This window comes from Myripristis murdjan, chromosome 17 (assembly GCF_902150065.1).
Source record: "Myripristis murdjan chromosome 17, fMyrMur1.1, whole genome shotgun sequence".
In the NCBI taxonomy this organism is placed as follows: Eukaryota; Metazoa; Chordata; class Actinopteri; order Holocentriformes; family Holocentridae; genus Myripristis; species Myripristis murdjan.
This window is the reverse complement of record NC_043996.1, coordinates 14870094-14888806: the sequence shown is the minus strand read 5'-3', so window position 1 is coordinate 14888806 and position 18713 is coordinate 14870094. Positions and strand designations below refer to the sequence as shown.

At 42.1% G+C, this 18713-nt stretch overlaps 1 protein-coding gene and 1 long non-coding RNA gene across 6 annotated transcripts in view; both read right to left on the bottom strand.

Annotated features, from left to right (window-relative positions):
• Positions 1-187: 187 nt before the first annotated feature.
• Positions 188-16196, bottom strand: nr2f6a (nuclear receptor subfamily 2, group F, member 6a). 5 transcript variants are annotated; one of them, XM_030073799.1, is made up of 7 exons: positions 16088-16196; positions 15468-15580; positions 9044-9902; positions 7164-7258; positions 4827-5161; positions 3787-4033; positions 188-2888 (listed from the first exon to the last, which is right to left on the bottom strand). In XM_030073799.1, exons 3-7 carry the CDS (start codon positions 9310-9312, stop codon positions 2614-2616), a joined length of 1221 nt encoding a protein of 406 aa, XP_029929659.1. In that variant the 5' UTR covers positions 9313-9902; positions 15468-15580; positions 16088-16196; the 3' UTR covers positions 188-2613. The 5 variants fall into 5 exon arrangements, with proteins under 5 accessions (XP_029929659.1, XP_029929660.1, XP_029929657.1 ...); XM_030073800.1 differs by lacking the exons at positions 15468-15580; positions 16088-16196 and adding an exon at positions 10270-11165 and having other exon boundaries at positions 9044-9330; positions 9427-9902; XM_030073797.1 differs by lacking the exon at positions 15468-15580 and having other exon boundaries at positions 16088-16177.
• A 100-nt stretch (positions 16197-16296) lies between these two features.
• LOC115374731 (uncharacterized) overlaps positions 16297-18713 on the bottom strand; it is a 108429-nt gene continuing 106012 nt past the window's right edge. Inside the window, exon 4 of the long non-coding RNA XR_003929647.1 lies at positions 16297-16355. This is a non-coding gene — a long non-coding RNA (uncharacterized LOC115374731). The remainder of the gene's footprint in view (positions 16356-18713) is intronic.

Genomic DNA, 18713 nt, shown 5'->3' with positions numbered 1-18713 from the left:
TACATGTTTTATTGTGAATATCTCTGATCTTGATGAGGAATGAATGAGGACTTTTGTACAGCAAATAATGGATGTGATGATTTCACTGTACAGCCATGTGAGATACAAACTGTCAATAAATTGTTTTTTGAATTCTTTTTCAAAATAGTCAGCTCTGTGTTAGTCAGTTATTACACTCTCACACATCTGTGGTACACACTGCAGTGTTTATTTGGCATTCTTCATACAGATGTAATTACAACACCGTTTTCAAATAGATTGGGAAAAAAACAAACAAACAAAAGCCACATGGTCACCTTTTGATTCTTGTAATAACGCTTCCATACACATGAAATTTAAGAAGAAAAAAAATCAAGAACTGTAACACAAAGATAAGAAAACATTAATAGTATATTCATCTTTTTGTCTTCTTTTTTTCTCTATGATATGGTTGTGTGAGTCAATAAGTAAAAGAAGAATATCCAAATAAGTTTTAAAAGGCCAGGGGGTATTTCAAGAAGCAGAGTTATATCCTTTTACTTTAGAAAAAAAAAGGTTAATTGGTCATATGGATAATTTGTCAAATTTAACATCGATAAAGAAAGTTCTATTTTATATTTAGAGGTAATTTAATCATTTCTTTGAAAGTTGCTTTGCTTTACTTTCAAATTTATAAACCCGCCTCTTGAAGTACCTACATGAGGTAAATCCTAGTGGACCAGAAAATCGGGCCCATCCTCTTTTAACTCGTCACAGGTAGTGTGATGTTTTGGCATTGAATATCCTCCAAGTGCAGTCCATCTGCCAGACTCTCATCCATCACAATATTCTCTATCACATCACTTCAAAACAGCGGAAAGAGACGCCCGGTGATGAGAGCATGAACACCCTCTCGTTCCATCAGTGCCGTATCAACCATATTGGCATGGAAATAGGCATGTTTTTTTTTTTTGACATCTCGACAGATGACAGAGGTATTTTCATATAAAAACAGAAAGAAAAAAAAACACATTTCGGAGCAAACAGTCAAACCAATACTTTAAGTGTATAAATGAACCTTTTTTTCTGAATTACATCATGTAAAGAATGAAACAATTTCAACTCATCAGAGATCCAAAACAACATTTTAACATGCAGACGGACAACTTGGCCTCAATATATATACATTTCAATACATTTTCAAAGGTTTGTTTCCCACACAAACAGCATTGACTAAATCAAAATGTCTGGTAGATTGCCAGCTAATGTTGGTTATGGATATTTGATCACCACTTATATTTGTTAAGCTAATTGTCTTTTTTTTTTTTTTTTTTTAATCATGGAAATGTTTGTCATAGGAGAACCCGTGTTTAATTTACATATGAGTCAATCTATCATCACTCCATTGAAAAGAGTTGATTCCAAACAATCACTTTGTCAGATGTGCTCACCATCTTTAGTCAGAGTCTGGCTCAAATTTGAAACAAGTGAAAACTCCTGTTTGGGGACCTTTTTAAAAGATACAAGGTGTATGTTTGTGAAACTCATAAGACTCATTTCATATTTATTAAGTGTCCCAAATTCATACGGAATAACAAGGCAGTTGTTAAAAAGAAGGCGGCTTGTGGTGAACAACAATTACAGAGGTTTGTGTTTAGGAAATATCAGACTAAAGCATTCTGATGTCTAGTGAGGTATTAGTCCTTTGTCATGTAACTGTGGCTTTTTTTCTTCTTCTTGTTCTTCCCTTACGGCAACAGTGAGCCCTGTAAGTAAATCTAAATGTGCTGTTCGTGTTGTCTGATGGCCAGTCAGTTACAGAGTCAATTCATATCTCTCTCTCTCTCTCTGATTTGTCTGTTTAAATACCATCTCTCAGGATGATGTGATAGACTTTGGTGAATTTCCTTGGTCTTGTGTCATTTCTGTTCCCCTCGAACAGTTCCTTGGCTTCTCCCTCGGTGTTCAATTGTGAGGCCGGCGAATTCAGCATGAACCAAGATCTTTTTTCTCTTCAACAATGAGGCGCTTGAGAGACGCTTACTGGGTTTTGTTCTCAGTTCACCACACAACCACGGTTTCCCAAGGATGATTCCAACATTTGAGTTGAGTTTCATCCATAATAATGATGAAGTACTGTAATGCTTTTATTTATGTTCATAAAAAGGTCACTGTATCACAAATGGCGAGCCATGGACAATGAGGCCAGTGTGGGGGGAAATTGTTTTGGTGACCTTCAGTGGCAGGACAGTTCTGCCCTCTAGAAGCATTTTGTAGCGGTGCAGTGCTGCCCTCTACATGTAATTGTGCTGTCTTTAGTGACTATGGCATGTGGTGGTGTCATGACTGGCTCTGGTGGCCATATCGGGGCCCAGCAGGAAGAGCTGGTCTCTGGCCTGAGACCTGGCACCAGAACTGCTGGACTGGCACTGAGTCAGCTCCAGCCTGGCACTGGCTCCTCTCTTCTCTGCAGGCCCGCAAGGAGACAGAGGGCTCAGTTCATTAGGGGGAATAGAGCAGTTACAGTACAGTACATACGATGGCCAGCTGGCACTCTAGTTTGAGAACCACACAGATGGATTGTGATGAGTCAAGAGGATTCCTGTGGGTCCTTGTCGTCAGTAATCCCAGACGGAGACCTCGTCCATCGGGGGGCTACTGTCCTGGGACATAGGGCCAGCTGATCGAGCTTCCGGAGAGCTGCATGTCACGGATCAGTGTCTCAATGGGGGTCTTGCCTACCAGGCGCATGAAAAAGAGCTGGGAGATGAGGTTGGCGGGAACGGCACGCAGGGCTGGTAGGCGAAGGAGCAGGCGGCCGAAGCGCTGAGGCTGATTAGGGTACTGCATCCTCTCGTACTCTGTCAGGGCCACCTGTGCCTTCTCCTGCAGAGACTCCACGTGGACTGGGTCTGTCAGTCCACAGGCGTCTGAGAGGGAGGGAGGAGGAGGGAGAGTTACTTAATAGTGTGGGCAGGTTACATAAAGAGTCGTGATCAGCAAAGAGGACGTTTGAGATCCCAGCAGATAATATGATAAAATGGCCCTGAAGGGTTTAAGTAGCCTACTACCGCAATGCCTCATCTTTTCTAAACTGTTCTACGAACATTTGACCTAAAAGTACCCATAACACCGACACATAACTGAAAGCACTGCCAGGATCTGTTGACTGCAACTGAAAAAAGTCCAAGTGTTTTTCAAGGTGGCACTAGCATTTCTCCATTCTTTCAAAGCAGACACTCTAACGTCTAATGCACAGTGCTGCGCAGTGGTCAGCAGCAGCACCAATTACTGCATAGAACATTATTGCATTTTCATTGATTTGCCAGGAGATGGTGCCATTGTGCGGGACTCCCTCAATGAGTGTGGCAAGCGTCACTGCAGCTCTTCAGTCACTCCGGTCAGGAAAAGGTCAACAGCTTTGAAGTTGTCATTCTAAAGGCCTAGAGCAGGGGGCTTTCAAACTTTTTCATGCTCCAGAACCTGAAACTGATTTTCATTAAGCTGTAGAGTCACATTTGAAGTCTTTCTACCCCATAGTTAACTATTAAATTGTTTAGTTATCATGTTTGTTATCTAGTATTTAAAGAACTACTGCCCTAGAGCATATATCTATTCCCCCCAAGCATTCGACTCTCACTCATAATCTGATAAAAATGGATGCCTTTTGTGGTTTTGGGATTGCTGTATGTATGTGACCTTCAAAAACAGCCTGCAAAATCCATCCACTACATCTCTACAGCAGTCTTACCAAAAATGTCATTAGATCAAGATCATTAAAAAGAAACAGTAACAACAAAAACAGATGCAAAACAAACACACAGTTACCTGGTGAGAAAAGTGCGATGGCCTTGAGACAGCTGTACTCAGCTGAGTCCACCTGCAGCCTGGTCAACTTGTCCACCTGGTCCTGGAAAACCCGGACCTGGTCCATGAAGGACACGACACGTTCTGCAGACATGGGCGAGGAGTGGAAGCCGGCGGCGGCCAGCAGGGGAGCCATGTGGAGCGGCAGGGCCGACTGGGCTGCGTTGAGGATAAACAGTTCGCTCCAGCTCAGCCTCAGCAGCGCCACCTGTGGAGTTGATAGTGTATTGTTAATCATCTAAAAAGAAAAAAAAAAACACCCTCTCATATTCTTATTACACTGTTATCATGAATTTATGGTGTCTAGTAGGCTGATTGCCTTATTCTACCCTGTTTCAACACAATTGTTCCCAAAAAAATTCCTGAAAATTTTCAAAAATGCACTGAGGAGAAGTTGTGCCTATTTCATTCCACTGGTATTTTTTTTCAATGTGTAAAGAAAAAATAGATTTTTAACCCTGAATATGAGACTGTCCTTCTGACAAAAAAGGAAGTGAATCAGCATTTGTCAATAAATAAAACTCTCAAAAAATGCAGTTATTGACAAAAAAATGCTTGTTGTTGCATCTATACATGTGAGGCTGCACCCGTATTTCCCGTTTCTAAAGCCCCAACAAAGACCATCAGTGGTTGAAACATGTTGGCTTCTTAATGATTTCGCCACTACAGTGATGGCTTTTGAATATTTCCTTCCTCACTGTCACATTTCCTGATCTTTGCAGTGCCTGGATTGCCCTATTAATAACTCTGTTTTCCCTGTTTGCAAGAGCACCTGACATATTCTTGATCTTTGTTTGATCATATAAAGCAAGCAGTCATCTTTTTATGTTTGTCAGTATTGACAAAAATGTTCTATTGTCACTATTATTATTCTGATAAGTAGAGGTCAAGGGAGGAACTAGGGCTTTACACTTTTAGTGTTGTGCGACAGATAGACGCTGCGCTTCAAACCATGTAGAATTTACTGCTGAAAAGAAGACTCATCTGTGATCGTCATTCACCTGGTCTGACACAGGTAGCTCGGGGAAGTAGGGGATGTTTCTAGCCCACTCAATGGTGCTGAAGAGCAGCCGGGCTGCCAGTTCGCAGATGTTATCGATGCCCATGGCGTTGTCAGGCCCAGCTTGTTGGCTGTACTGGTGACCGAAGCGGCTGCTGGGGTACGGCTCAGCACGCAGCAGCTGAGAAATGAGCTCTGACACTGGCTGACCTCCACCACTTCCTCCATTGTTGTTGTTGTTGTAAAACTCGCCGCCTCCAAGCCCACTCGCACCCCCTATGGGTGTAATGGAGGGGCTGAGGCTGGGCTGAGGTGGGATGCGTCCACGTTGAACTGCTGAAGTTGAGTTGGGAGACAAAGAGGAGATGGGAGGAAAGGAGAGGGGGAGAGGAGAGCAGCGTGGATCAAAGGGAGAAATGTGATGGGAGATGATGGGAGGTAATAGAAGTGGTGGAGAGGAGGTAAAAGAGGGGATTTGGTGGTGGAGAAAATGCAGAGAAAAAAAAAAACAAAAACAAAAAACACAGTTCAGTTCAGCTAGCAGTGTTTGTCAGATTATCAGCAGATGGTCTTGACCTGATTAAGACACTTTAATTCCAGATTAAAGGAAGTAGAATCGAGCATAGACAGATTCCTCAGCAAAGACAGGGGAAATCAGGAAACACTTTCATGCAGTCCAGGCTGCAGGAAGGTTATCTATGTAAATAAAACAAAGACGAGGACAAGGATTTTTGATTTTTGCATGATAATTCTGTTTCTGCTAAATTCATTGTAGCAAACAGTTATAATATGGCAGTGCAGTAACTGCAGTACAGGAGATTGCCCGTGTGCCCTAATCGCCCTTTTGAGCAGAAAACATCACTTGGCCTGGAGAAAGGACGGCACGGCAGCCTGCTAGTAAACAGACTTTCTTTCAGAGCCCAAATGTTGAAGCCACCATATCAGCCTCATCCAGCCTGCTGAAGAGCCCTTGAGCAAGACACTGAAGCCCCACCAGCTCTGAGGGTGCTGTTCTGTAGCTGAGCCTGACCTCTGACCTTTCTGGAGGGAGTCAAGTCAAAAGGTTTCCCTACAGGGATCAATAATGTATCTCATTAGCATTATTTATTTGATTAATGGAGTATAAGGGATCAAAAACAGCTAAAGAGACTATTCAAATGCAAAAATATTTACAATCAAAAATTACCAAGCTGAATTTCAATCAACAACACTGCAGGTAAGATAACTTATATTGTTTCAGTTGTGGAAAAATTTATAAAGTGGAACAGTACTTAAATACAACAGAACAGGAAAGGAATGGTTGAACATGACACCACTGACTGCTTTAAGAAAGGTACTTCATGAGAATAATGTAACTTTTAAACAGTTTAATTAGCAACTGTAGTCAAACGAACAGCATATATTTGTGCTTAGTATCGAATGCTCCTTTTGGGTTCCACCACTTATTGTGAAATCCCTGGTGGCTTCTACCTGATCTAGTCAACAAGGCCGAGGTTTTCTGTAGGTACAACCAGAGGCTTAAGTGTGATAGAAAGGCTCAGGGACGCAGATGTCTTAGCACAGTATCACTCTCTGTCATTCTCTTGCGCAGGCACCAGATTAAGCCACTTAGTACATGTCACTGAGCCGACACGCACGGCTTGCTTAGCCATGATAGGGACTAGAGAGCCATGTGTGGCCTTTACTTCGGTCTATGAGGCTCATGTAACGCTCGAGGCAAGGTAATGACAGAAGCAAATTCAAGTTAACTACAATTGATTTTTCTTCCCTAGAGGACAGCTAATGAGAAGAAGCTGAGATTTTTCAATAAAGCATTATTACCATTATTGTCACTATTGTTATTATTATTGTTTTTGTTGTTGCTATTTTTTAAAAAATGTATAATACATAAAGTATATGTAATACATGCAAAACATAGAGATTGGGAAGAGAAAACAGTAACTTGCAAAAAAAAATGTGCAGGAGGAGCCAAAACAAAAACAAATAAACAACAACAACAACAAAACAGAAGGGCTCGTCAGGTGCCGCTCCCAAAATGAGACGTACAACATAAAAGCAAAATAGAAAATACAAAATTCAAGCAAATACATGAAAAATCTAAGGAAAAACATTATAGCTAAGGTGCCACAAGGTTCCAGGAAAGATAAAATATATTTTAAAATCTTGATTGGTCCAAAAAGAAAAGTATAGTTCATGTAGCTTCTTAAATGATTAGTGTTATTATTTTCATTTCAACACAAGTAAACTGCAGTGTTTGACACAGAGCATATGTGTATATGCATAAATATGTTGTGTATTGCAAAGTAAGGATGGCTTGTAGATCGGGATAGGAAGATACCTTCTTTGCGCATGCCAACACGGAAACATTTCTTCAGGCGACAGTACTGGCACTGGTTACGGTGGTGCTGGTCTATCTGGCACTCTCTGTTGGACCTGAAAACACAGAAAAATATGTTACAGGATTGTCGTGATTGATTTTTCACAAAACAATCACCATGACGCCAACTTTCAGCTTGCAAATTCAGCTGCTTGTTGTTTTGGAAATAATCATTTTGCACCAAAATAATAACATTATAATTTCCCCTGTCAGTCTGCATTATATGCCTTCACTTCAACAAGTGGCTCTCTGGCTTTGATCCAGTTTCCGTCCAGGCCACCCTAACTATCAGTGAATTATTGCGTTAACCACCACAGCTACTTTGGGGCAAATGAAAATTCAGAAGAGAGAGGCTGCTGCAGTGATAAACATGATTTGAAATTGAGTAAGCCTCCTCCATTCAAAAACATTTAATGTATGTAAAGCTGATTTCACAGATTATATAAATGTCTAGAAACTGATGGTGGCTTTGCCTTCGATAATTCTCATGAACATTAATATTGCATCACGAACATGGATTTTTCATATGGCTATAGGCAAGTGTACGGAAGACGAGATAGGAGATGGTGAAATCATTCAGTGTTATTTCAGTCACATTTGATATTTTAATTGTGCTCATACGTACGTTACAATTCAGTTTCAATTATTTTTTATGTCATTCAATAATGTTTTTATGGTAGTGAAACTGTATGAGATGAGGCTCTGAGCAAGAATCCATAAAAGTCCTATTTCGGCACAAAAATACACTGTACAATTTGTATTTGTGTTATGATGAATGACAACCGAAGTCTTGGTTTAATCTAAAACACTCGCATGTCATAAATCCTATATGTCAACACAGCTATCACATAATGAACATCATGTTTGTGGGTTTGTGCATGATAGTGTGAATCACACCCATACATAAAACACAGTCAAATACATCGCTGTGGGCAATTCTAACAGCTGTGCACACAGTCAAATTATCTTAATACATGATTCATTTTGCAATCTCCATCTATTCCCTTTGCAGAATCATATTCATTATAGTCGATCAATTCAACCTTAAATGAATCTCAAAACCAAAGTGGCTTTTCATTATACAAATACATGATTCTCCATGTTAAGAAATTAATGCTGATTGAGCATCTACACTCAGTAGCCACTTTATTAGATACACCTGCACAATCTAACACAAGCCAATGCCATAAAATTTCCTTTTATGATGTCTGTAATGCTCAGGTTTTCTTTTTGTCGCAGTAATAGAGGTGTTCATTCAGTTCTATGTTTGGCATTGAGCTCACAGTTAGTGCTGCTGTTGGACTGGACTGCATTTTATTGAGAGGTGTTTCCACTATTCTGTCCCCTTCATGTATATAAATAGGGAGGACAAAAAATGAGAAACACCTCTCAGTATAATGTAGTCCAGTACAAGACCTCTGCAAACTACAACCTCAATATCAGACACAGAATTAAATTTACACATTTTCCACAATGTCAACAAAAACATTATAAACTTTCTTAAAAGGTAGAATTAATGGCAGAGCTACTGCACTGATCTGCATTAGATTGCACAGATGGACCTAATAAAGTGGCTACTGAGTTTCTATATTCTGGAGTAACACCCTCAGACGCTAAATCAGATGTGAATTGTTTGCTAAATCGCTCATATCCTCCATTATCATCTTATGTTTATCTTAAATGATATTTGTGTCTAGTATTAAGTGTATTCCTTCAGTGAGTTGTTGCTATGCCGAATGTAGCAACACTGTATGTTTGGAATTATCAACAGTCCGTTTTTCATTGCCATTGGAATTGCCAATCAACAAATGAGACGGGATTACCCATGATGCCCCTCTCACCTGCAGGTGTAGTTGAGGTTGCGTCTGATGCTCCTCTTGAAGAAGCTCTTGCACCCTTCACAGGTGAACACGCCATAATGCTTCCCACTGGACTTGTCGCCACACACCACACAGTCCACCACGCAGGCCTTGTCGTCGTCGCCGGCCTCCATGTCGCTGCCCCCAGCCTGCGGCGAGCCGTCCTCCTCCTCCCCCCTCAGGTAGCCCTTGTCCCCCAACCCATTGGTGCCCCCATTGGGATCTCCCCAGCCCCCGCTCACCATGGCCATCGCTTGGTTACCAAACCACTGCAGAAGAAAACGGACAGGCAGCCAAGATTTCTGGTTGCTGTCAAGGTAACAAAAATATCAAAAGTCCAGAGCAGACTGTGTGTTTCCTCTCACCTGAAGAGATTCAAGATTTTCTGGTTGTTTGTGCTATCATTTGGTAATTTAGTTCTTCTGTTTTTTTTTTCTTCTTTGTTTTTGGTTTCCAAGTTCCCACACAAACTAGAACAAGCAAGTTAATAAAAATGAAAATGGAAAAAAGTCCTCGGGTTAAACAGGCAGATGCAATGAGAGTAAAAAAAAAAACAGGGTTATCAGAGGTGAGGAGGAGAGTGTTTGACAGGAAAAACAAGAGCCGATCAGTCTCCTCCCACTCCACTATGACCTGGAAACAGTCTCGGTCTGGCAACTTTTTTGTTTTGCATGCCTGTGGATTTCAATCTTCCTTTTCCTCCTTTGCTCCTTATCTCACTGTTCGTTTCTCTTCGTTGTAGTTTTGTCCCTTTCTTTAACCCAATTTCTGCGACGGTGTGTTTTCACAGAGGAGCCTGCTGTCTGTCCAGCCGAACGGTTTCACGCTTCAGCCGGCCAACCTTTCACAGGAAACAATGAGTCAAACACACACTCTCCCAAAAAGAGAGCAAACAGAGACAGACTATTCGACAGTTACTTGAAAACGATACGCGGTGAAAATCCTCTGCTGTACAGCCACATGTACTCTTCTCTCTCTCTCTCTCTCTCACACACACACACACACACACACTCCCAGCTCTGTCTCTGTAGCAACAGTAATGGCTGAAAAAGGACCTCAGTCTAGCTCGCCCTTAGCACATGCCTAGAGAGGCTATGACCACCCCTCTTAAAGTACCCCTTACACACAATCTGTGGCTTGCTGAAAGTGATTATTGTTGTCTACATAATCGTTCACCTCTATCCTTGCAGAAATTATGTCACACTCACCTCAGAGAGAACAGTGTGTGTCTATCTATGGCTTCCCCTTTATTCAGCAAGCATGTTGGAAAAAATATCAAAATCCTCTCTTCTGTCTAGATCTTCCTTCCATCCAGCGAGACCGGGAGCTCAGGCATGGCAGGCAGATATCTCCTATTCTCCTGTAATCCTCTGAGCAGCAGAGGCAGCAGCAGCGGCATTATGACCCACGGCGAAGCTATTCCACATCACCACAAGCAAAACAACTTGATGGCCGCACAACAGCATCACTTTCTTGTGGTCGCCAGGCTTTTCTTCAAGGAAGGCACAGCAGCTGCAGCAGCCCAGGCGACGTGGACTGCCTGTGCTTGTGCTGACTTACAAAATACAACACAGTCTCTGCTGCCCCCTTCTCTCTCTCTCTCTCTCTCTCCCTCTCTCTCTCTCTGCCTGCGCCTCTCTTCAAATAGATCCTCAACACAAGGAAGTGCTCTCCTCTTTGCTTGTTGTTGCAAGAGTGCTCGGTTGTAGCAATATCCTCTGTGCTGCTAAGAGTCTCTTCCTTCCAAAAACAAGAGGGAAAGCAGGAGAACGTGGAGCCCCTCCGTCCGTAGATCCCGTGGTCGCCCTCCAAGTACTCATGCGGGCTTCTCCCTCCAGCCTTTTGTCATTGCTTGCCCACCAAGAACTAATGACTTGCGGCCTAGCCCTGTGTGCTTCTTTTCATCCGTGTATGTGTGTGTGTGTGTGTGTGTGTGAAGCCTTCCCCTGTAGCTCAGACGAATAGGGGGGAAGGGATGGCTGCTTCGCTTCCCCCTCTCTCTGGCTCCAGAGTCTTCAAATAATCAAATTAAGATTTAAAAAAAAAAAAAAAGAGAGGCCACAGCCCGAGACAGGCTGGATTTGTGAAGCCACCACACAACGCAACGTTTGCTCTCTCTCACTCACTCTTTCTCCGTGTCCCTCTCTCTCCCCTCTTTTCTCTGTTTTCCTCAGCCTGTTTGTCTGTGTGTGTGTGAGAGCGAGCGAGCAAGGCAAAGGGAGCAAGGGAGAGAGAGGGAGGGAGTGGGAGTGTGTGCGGAGGGGGAGGGGGCAGGCAGTGTGTGTGTGTGTGTGTGTGTATGTGTGTGTGTGTGTGTGTGTGCTCTCAGGGATTTGACACTGCTATTCAAGCCCTGTGGTTACCATGGTGCCGGCTGCCATATATGGCCATTGGAGTCAAAGAGCAAAGAGAGTGGGCTGTGTGGGGCAGCACACTCACTACACACACACACACACACACACACACACACACACACACACAGAGGCAGGAAGAATGTGGAGGATCTTTCTCCTCAGAGGTGCAGAGGGCATGACCCCAAGGCCTAACTCAAAACCAGCCTGACAATGCGAGATTACCCTGAAGCCCTCCAACAAATATAAGCAAGACAGACCCCCAGCCGCTTTGTCTCATACCCCGTCCACTTTGTAGAAGACAGTAAATTAAACAAAATGTGTGCACTTAAAAGTTTATGCTCTTCTCAAGGACAAATCACACCTCCTAACTTCTTCAACCCTGCAACATCCATGATGTCACTGCTGCACAATTGAGCTTTGTTCAAACCCACAGAACTTTACTTAAAATTATAGTTGAGATCCCAAGTTTTCCAAAGATACCAAACATGTTGTGCTGAATTGCAAGGAAATGTGTATAAAATGATGCACAAGACATGCAGTTCTTTTCTATCTGATTTTATGATGCAGCCATAAAACAATGGGATCTTGGATTTGGATATTTTGCTCAATATGAACATGATGTAGCTTCAGTGACCAGAAGATAGGCCTACAGAAAGGTATACAATAAAAAATGTTTACTACTTGAGAGCAAATTTAACGGAAAATCAGAGTTTAAGGGGCTAAAAAGTTAAACAAACATCAACAACAGCAGCAGCATGATGAAATTATCATCTCTTAAAGCGAGATATCTCTTTTCCCTGTGAATAATCCACTTTGATCCTACATACGTGTGAACAGTGAGCCTGAGAACAGCTTATTGTGTCAGAGAAAAAAAGGTCACCATTTTGTGGTCATTGCCATTTTTCAAAGACCCCTTTGTGGGGTGATTTGTGTTCGAGGTCGGCCCGAGTGGTCAAACTGACTTTCACACCCCTGCCACGCTAAAGCCCAGGGTCAAATGCAGCTAAAGGAGGAGGGGAGGAGAGAACACAAAACAGCCCTGGCTAAGAGCTTAAGAGATATGTCATGAATCCTCTTGTTAATGCGTGGCTCCTCCAAGGGATCACACACACACACACACACACACACACACACCTTCAAGCAATTTCAAGACATTCCCGAGTCTAAACCAAGCTTTACCCCCCGGCAAGCAGAGTGTGTGTGCGTGACAGTGAAGCATTGTCCTGCCCATTGTGCACCTAATGGGTCATCTGAGGGGTGTGTGTGTGTGTGTGTGTGTGTGTGTGTGTGTGTGTGTTAATTTGAATGAAAGTCCCTTTATTTAGGCCATTGTGCCTGCTCATTGTCAGTTCTTCTATTAGTCAAGATTAAGCTCGTCAAATAAAGGCTCATCTGTGTGTAAAGAGATGGGCTTTCCAACAGAGCTGACATTCAAATTTTTTGTACCTGAAAACTCACATCACTTACAATTTAGCAGACATTTTGAGTAAACTCGCTCCTCTCTCCGCAGTTAATAGCAGAAAAACTGACAAACTAAGACATGGTTCAGGAGGCTGAATTAAAGGATTACATTTTGATGTTCTATTCTATTTATCCGTTGCAGTGCTCTGGTGGATTTTGACTTCTGGGTGCTGAAATCCTAAGTCTTCATAGTTTCACTGGGCTTTTCATTCTGCAGCAGCTCCAGGTTGCCAACAGGTTGCCATCATAACATGAGAGTGGCACATTCCTACAGCATTCTGCCTCAACTCTCAAGCTGGTGAAATCCTCCCTCTTCCCAGCCCGGCAGTGGCTGTTAAACGAAGCATTTTCATGGAGAAATATTTGTGAATGTTTTGTTCCAACATGAGACAATGTGACACTTTCTCTCGCAAAATAATCTAGAGCATAAAACTAAAGCAAATTCTGCAATTTTTGACAATTTTATTTCTTGATTGGCCAAATATCACTTCTATAGGCTGGCTTATTCACGTGTAGAATTTCATGATGAACGTGGACTTTCTCCTTGAAGGAATATGTATGCATACTGCTCTGATTCCATTGTCAGAATACTATTTTAACTTTAATGTGTGTGTCGGTGTGTGAGAACGAACACTGGGGGCAGGGGTGATGTGACCTTTGAACCACTAGTCAGGAATGTGGTTGCTCCCGGCGAGGAATCCAAAAATGCAAGACTGCAAATGACGCTTGCCAAGCTGCCAACCTATACTGACATGGAGCCAGCAGCCAGATCAAACACACACACACACATATACTGCATGCTCTATAGCACACTGGTTTAATTACTTCTCGCAACTCAGAAGCTCTCTCTTTAATGCAAAGGTAACCATTTAACCTTTGTTATCATAAAGACACACCAAAGCATAAAAGCATAAAGCATAAAGCATTAGTCAGTCATTTAATCTAGTATTGAAGTTAAAATTTCATCGCATGCATGTCTCAAAGAATGAGCCCTCCTCGATCATAGGGTGGAATGACGAAACACAAACAAAGGAACAAGGAAAATAAAGCACAAGACATACAATCGCAAGTTCTAGCCAGACAAGGTAAGACCTGACAGGACTATCATTCCTTCCTATCATTCCTAGCCTAGTCTACCTGGCACCACCAGCCTTGCACCCTCAGCGCAGACAAGGATGGGCTCTCAAGAAAACCTTATTAGGAAAAAAAATGGAAGAAACCTTGGGCCGGCTGAATCTAAGAGGGATCCTCACAGGGACGGCTGAGCATGCAATAAGTGCAGGGACAGTCAAATGGACAGTAACAGGGATAATGACAACGACATAAGAAAGAGATGAGGCCAAAAAAAAACATGATGCGATAGAGAAATGAGGCCACAGCTGGTGCACATGTTCACTGAGACAAGGTCAGCGGTCGTGTCAGGTAGAAAGAGGAAAGCCTGACAGACAGACAGCACTCCCGGCTGTGTTCAACACACTCATAGCAGCCATGTACACAATCACACAGACAGTGGACAAAAAGTGAGTCTAGACATGTAGCAACCAGGAAGGAAGAGGGAGTTTGCTCCAGTGATAAGGACCTTAGTAAAACACTCAACTTCCTACTGATTATTTTTTTAGTCTCAGGACAGTAAGGTAACCGGTGTCTTGTGCACATTAAATATGATAACTGTGCTAGCCCATGTATCCTTTTTATGCACCTTAAATACCCCCTTTTCCACTGCATGGTACAGTCTTGACTCAACTCTACTCTCTTTTTTTTGGTTTTCCATTGGGCAAAAGTTGAGGATAGTGCCTGGTACCTGGTACTTTTTTTGGTATGACCTATGTTGAGGTTCAAAGCAAGCTGAGCCACTTCTAAAAGGTGACATGAAAACTGTAGACCACTAATACGAAAAGCGACTAAAGTGAGACTCATGAAACTTATACTGTAGTTGATCATCTATCCATGTAAAAACTTTTTTTTTTTAGGGTTAGGGTTAGGGTTTTTTGTTAATCTCCTCAGTGCGGCAATATTACAGACATATTGATTTGCTCTTGTTGATTTTTTTTTTTTTTTAACATAAAAAACTCATGTTAAGGGCTGATAGAAAAGGGAGGAAAAACAACTCAAGATGCCCACAGGCGACGGGTGCGACTTTGCCATTAGGGGGCGCTATCTGCGGTGGAAAATTAAATCCAGAAAAATCAAGCGAGAAGAGTCAAATAGAGTTGAGCTGAGCCGGTATCATGCTGTGGAAAAGAAGCGTAAGTCAAAACTGGAATAGTGTCTTAATGAAACAAATGTGTGCATGGATTTCAACACTGGCCATCTGTAGCAAAGGATGAATTATTGCTGTGATGGAAAAAGCTATCTTTGTGATGTCTTTAGTGTGGGACTGGAATGAGAGTCTCACTCTTACTCATTCTTGAAATTTCATTCTTCTTACAAAAATGAACAGAAATTGTTAATGGGGTGAGGCAGTTTCACTTGTGTCCAAACCAAGTTAATTTGTGTCAAGAGTTTTGTTGAGTCAAGTGACACATATCCTGACATCAGTGGAGGGATCCAGGTGGTGAGATCACCTGGCACGTAACACTCAGTTTACTCACTCTAGTTTTCAACAGTAGATTTCAGGCCTCACAGAGATTTGGGTTCGGGGTTTGGTTATTCTTTCAAGGTGTTTTTTCTTGTATCAGGAAAATCCTCCAAACATGAAACTGGACTGGAAAAAAGTGAAATCACACCACTCAATTGGCAGGTTTGTTTACACATTTGTTTAAACATTAAAAAAGACGTCCTGGGTCAGTAAACCTCTTATTGCATGGATGCAGAGGATCAGCCCAGCTTCTCAAGCGGAATATGTTAATGATGTTTAAACTAATCCTGTTCAATTTGCTGTCGTTTCAGTGGTGCTCTGTTGGTACCATGGGGTTAGTCAAGAGAATACTTGAGCTTAGTGTTACAGCTACATCCTGTGGTTACACTTAAAGCTACAGGACGTAAAGGCTGCAGTGTTACAGCTTGAACCATTTTCAACAAGTTTGCATTGTTAGCAAACATTCGACAACAGCTAACATTAGCATTCTCTACGTTTTGTCACCACTATTTTTGGCACGTGGGCTTCAAAACATTCTCCTCTGAGACACACCCACCAATGCAAGACACTCCTCTGAGAGAGGTTAAAGGAATACTCCAACGTTTTGGGCAAAATACTCTTTTTCCAACTTACTCAGACTGAGACAAGATGGTCGATACCGTTTTCACCTCTGTTCGTCCACTGGTTTGGCTCCTATGGGTAGTGTTTTGTGTTAGCTTAGCATAAAGACTTGAAGTCCATGGAAATCATTAGCCTAAGTGAAAAAAAAAATAACAACAACTCCAAAGCTGTGAGGCACTAACATTGTGCACCTTCAGGTGTGCGCGGCTCATGCGCTAGGCGGAGGGATACATGTGTATCCGGTTATAGTTCCAACCATTTCACTTCCCCTACAATGGCTCTTGTTTTTTTTTGTTTGTTTTTTTCATTTATTTATTTATTTATTTATTCGAAGATGTGTATTTCAAATACACAATGTGCAAATAAAACAACCTTGGATTTGCTGTAAGGTTTATTTTGCATTTAGGCTAATAATTCCAGTGCACTTAAAGTTCTTATTGCTAAGATAACATGAAAAGCTACCCACAGGAACCAGAACCACTGGACGTACAGAGGTGAAAATGTTATCAAACATCTTATTTTACTTTTGGTAAGTTGAAAAAGGGGTATTTTTACCCAAAATGTTGTATTCTTTCTCACATACGCACACCTACAGACACACACACTCAAATGGACACACTCCTCCTGTATCTCTCTCTTTGTACAGGTGGGCACAGTAATACGGTTTCTATATGACACTGGTGTACACACAAGTTTTTCAGTGGTTGTAACCTTGACGTCCTTGCTGAACCACAATACGAACAGGCCACTACTTATGTTTTCATTGAAAAAATATTTATTTACCTTTAACTCTCTCTGAAAAAAAGAGAATTTGCTGACTGTGTATCCTGATCCATTTTGTCACCCAATAATAGCAGAGAAACCAGACAGACTGGTGAAAGATCTTGCAATGTGTGACCCCCTGTCGCTCCTCAGTCATGTAGTGTGAAAACCACGACTTTAAGATTCCTGATTCAAGGCTGCAAGTTGTGTAGTGTGGACACGACAGCAATCTGATGACTCTGAAAGTCGTGTGTTGTGAACTTTTCTGGCTTTTATGATTTAGCTTTAAGTTACTCTTTAAAGTTCAGGAAAAGAAACCTAGAAGGGTTAGAAAACACATTTCTTGATAATTCACCTCAACATGAAACGCCGTTCAGGTCTACTTGCAGGTTGACCCGTTTCACTGGCCGTGCTTGTTTTTCCTCTTCATGTGATCTTCCTGGTACGGAGCGTAAATCAAAGTGCAATATGAAGCCGCAGTGAGGAAACATAAACTTGTACAGTATGTGGCGCAGTGTTTGTCTGTGTTTCTATTTCAGGCATGCATACCACCACTTTAATGGTGTTGCATTGATTGTCCTTCCCTTTTGTCTCTTATGCTTTCCTGGAATTATTTATTGCCAACAGTTTGTGGCTGGAGCATCACTGTGATGTGTTCAGAGCAGCCTGCACCCTGTGTGTGGTGAGCCCTGTCTGTGGAATAGCTTGGCTTATTGTTGTCCTAACTGGGCTTTGTTGATCTAGCTGAGTCTTGCTTTATTGGGGTGAAAGGTCTCCAAGGTTGCTGCGAGGAATAGGAGTCAAATTTGCAAATCAGGGCTGCCAGACGGACTTCAGCCAAAATGCTGTTATGAAATATTTGATTGCTGATTGATTGAACTTGCCTGACTCACAACATTCACATGCATTACCATTTTGACAAAGTTTTAATAGGATGTGGTGCTAAAAGGACTGCACGATTATTTTTTTTTTTATTTCAAACCTGAGATACCCTATCAGAGATCTGCCTTGCACTAAAATAAGCTCCCCCAATACCTTAATTCCAGCCATGTAATTCTGCAGAAAAAAATATTCTACGTCAGGCTTTTTAAATGGAAGGCTTTCTAGAAAATTCTCAGCTTAAAGTGACTTTAAATATAGGTCTGTTTTGTGTCATTGTTTGCCATTATTGCAATGGAATCAAATCTTTTCCAGATGCAAAACATTTTAACGAGTCTTGTTTTGCGGCATCGTTTGGTAAGAAATTAAATTAAACTTGATTATTTTTTATTTTGGTTTTCACTGGCCAGGCTTGGCTTAATCTAAGGATTACTGGTAGGGTCATTGAACACCACCAATTTAGTCCTCTGGACAGGCCCAAACATCACTCTCAGATTGATTGGTGTGATTTCAGTTAACATGTTGGCCATTTGTTAACCTTTCAGCTGTCACTGCTTTCTACCCCAGCACAAACAGTCACACCCTTTCTGTCCGGATGGCTCAAGTAAGGCCAGCTGTATCCCCGAGGCTACCCCAATAACCACTGAGCTGTAATTCAATCACTAGGTGTTAGCAATGTGCTCTCAACCACATCGCCATATGGAAAGCAGGTCTTTACTTAAAGTAATCAGTAGGCGACTGTGTGGCTTTTTCGCAGGGACAGCGTTTTCATCGCGCTCTGGTGGCCGTCAAATGTTTTGACTTGCTGTGACAGCTTCTCCCTGAGATCAGCGTGACCTCTGACCTCAAAGGAATGGACAAGCCTGGAAACAAAAACAGGCGCCTTTTGTGTTGGTCAAAGGAAAAACATCTGCTGGGCAGAAGACACAGACAGAAGAGGGGGATTAAGTCTTGGGGATTCATCCGTCTTTTCACCCATAAAACACCTCTGATGAAA

Excerpts from the sequence above, each read along its gene's own strand:
- nr2f6a (XM_030073799.1), bottom strand. The coding sequence starts at position 9,312 with ATGGCCATGGTGAGCGGGGGCTGGGGAGATCCCAATGGGGGCACCAAT. Across the intron at positions 5,162-7,163 it reads TGTTGGCATGCGCAAAGAAG|CAGTTCAACGTGGACGCATC; the intron begins GTATCTTCCTAT and ends ACTCAACTTCAG. Across the intron at positions 4,034-4,826 it reads AGCTACCTGTGTCAGACCAG|GTGGCGCTGCTGAGGCTGAG; the intron begins GTGAATGACGAT and ends TCAACTCCACAG.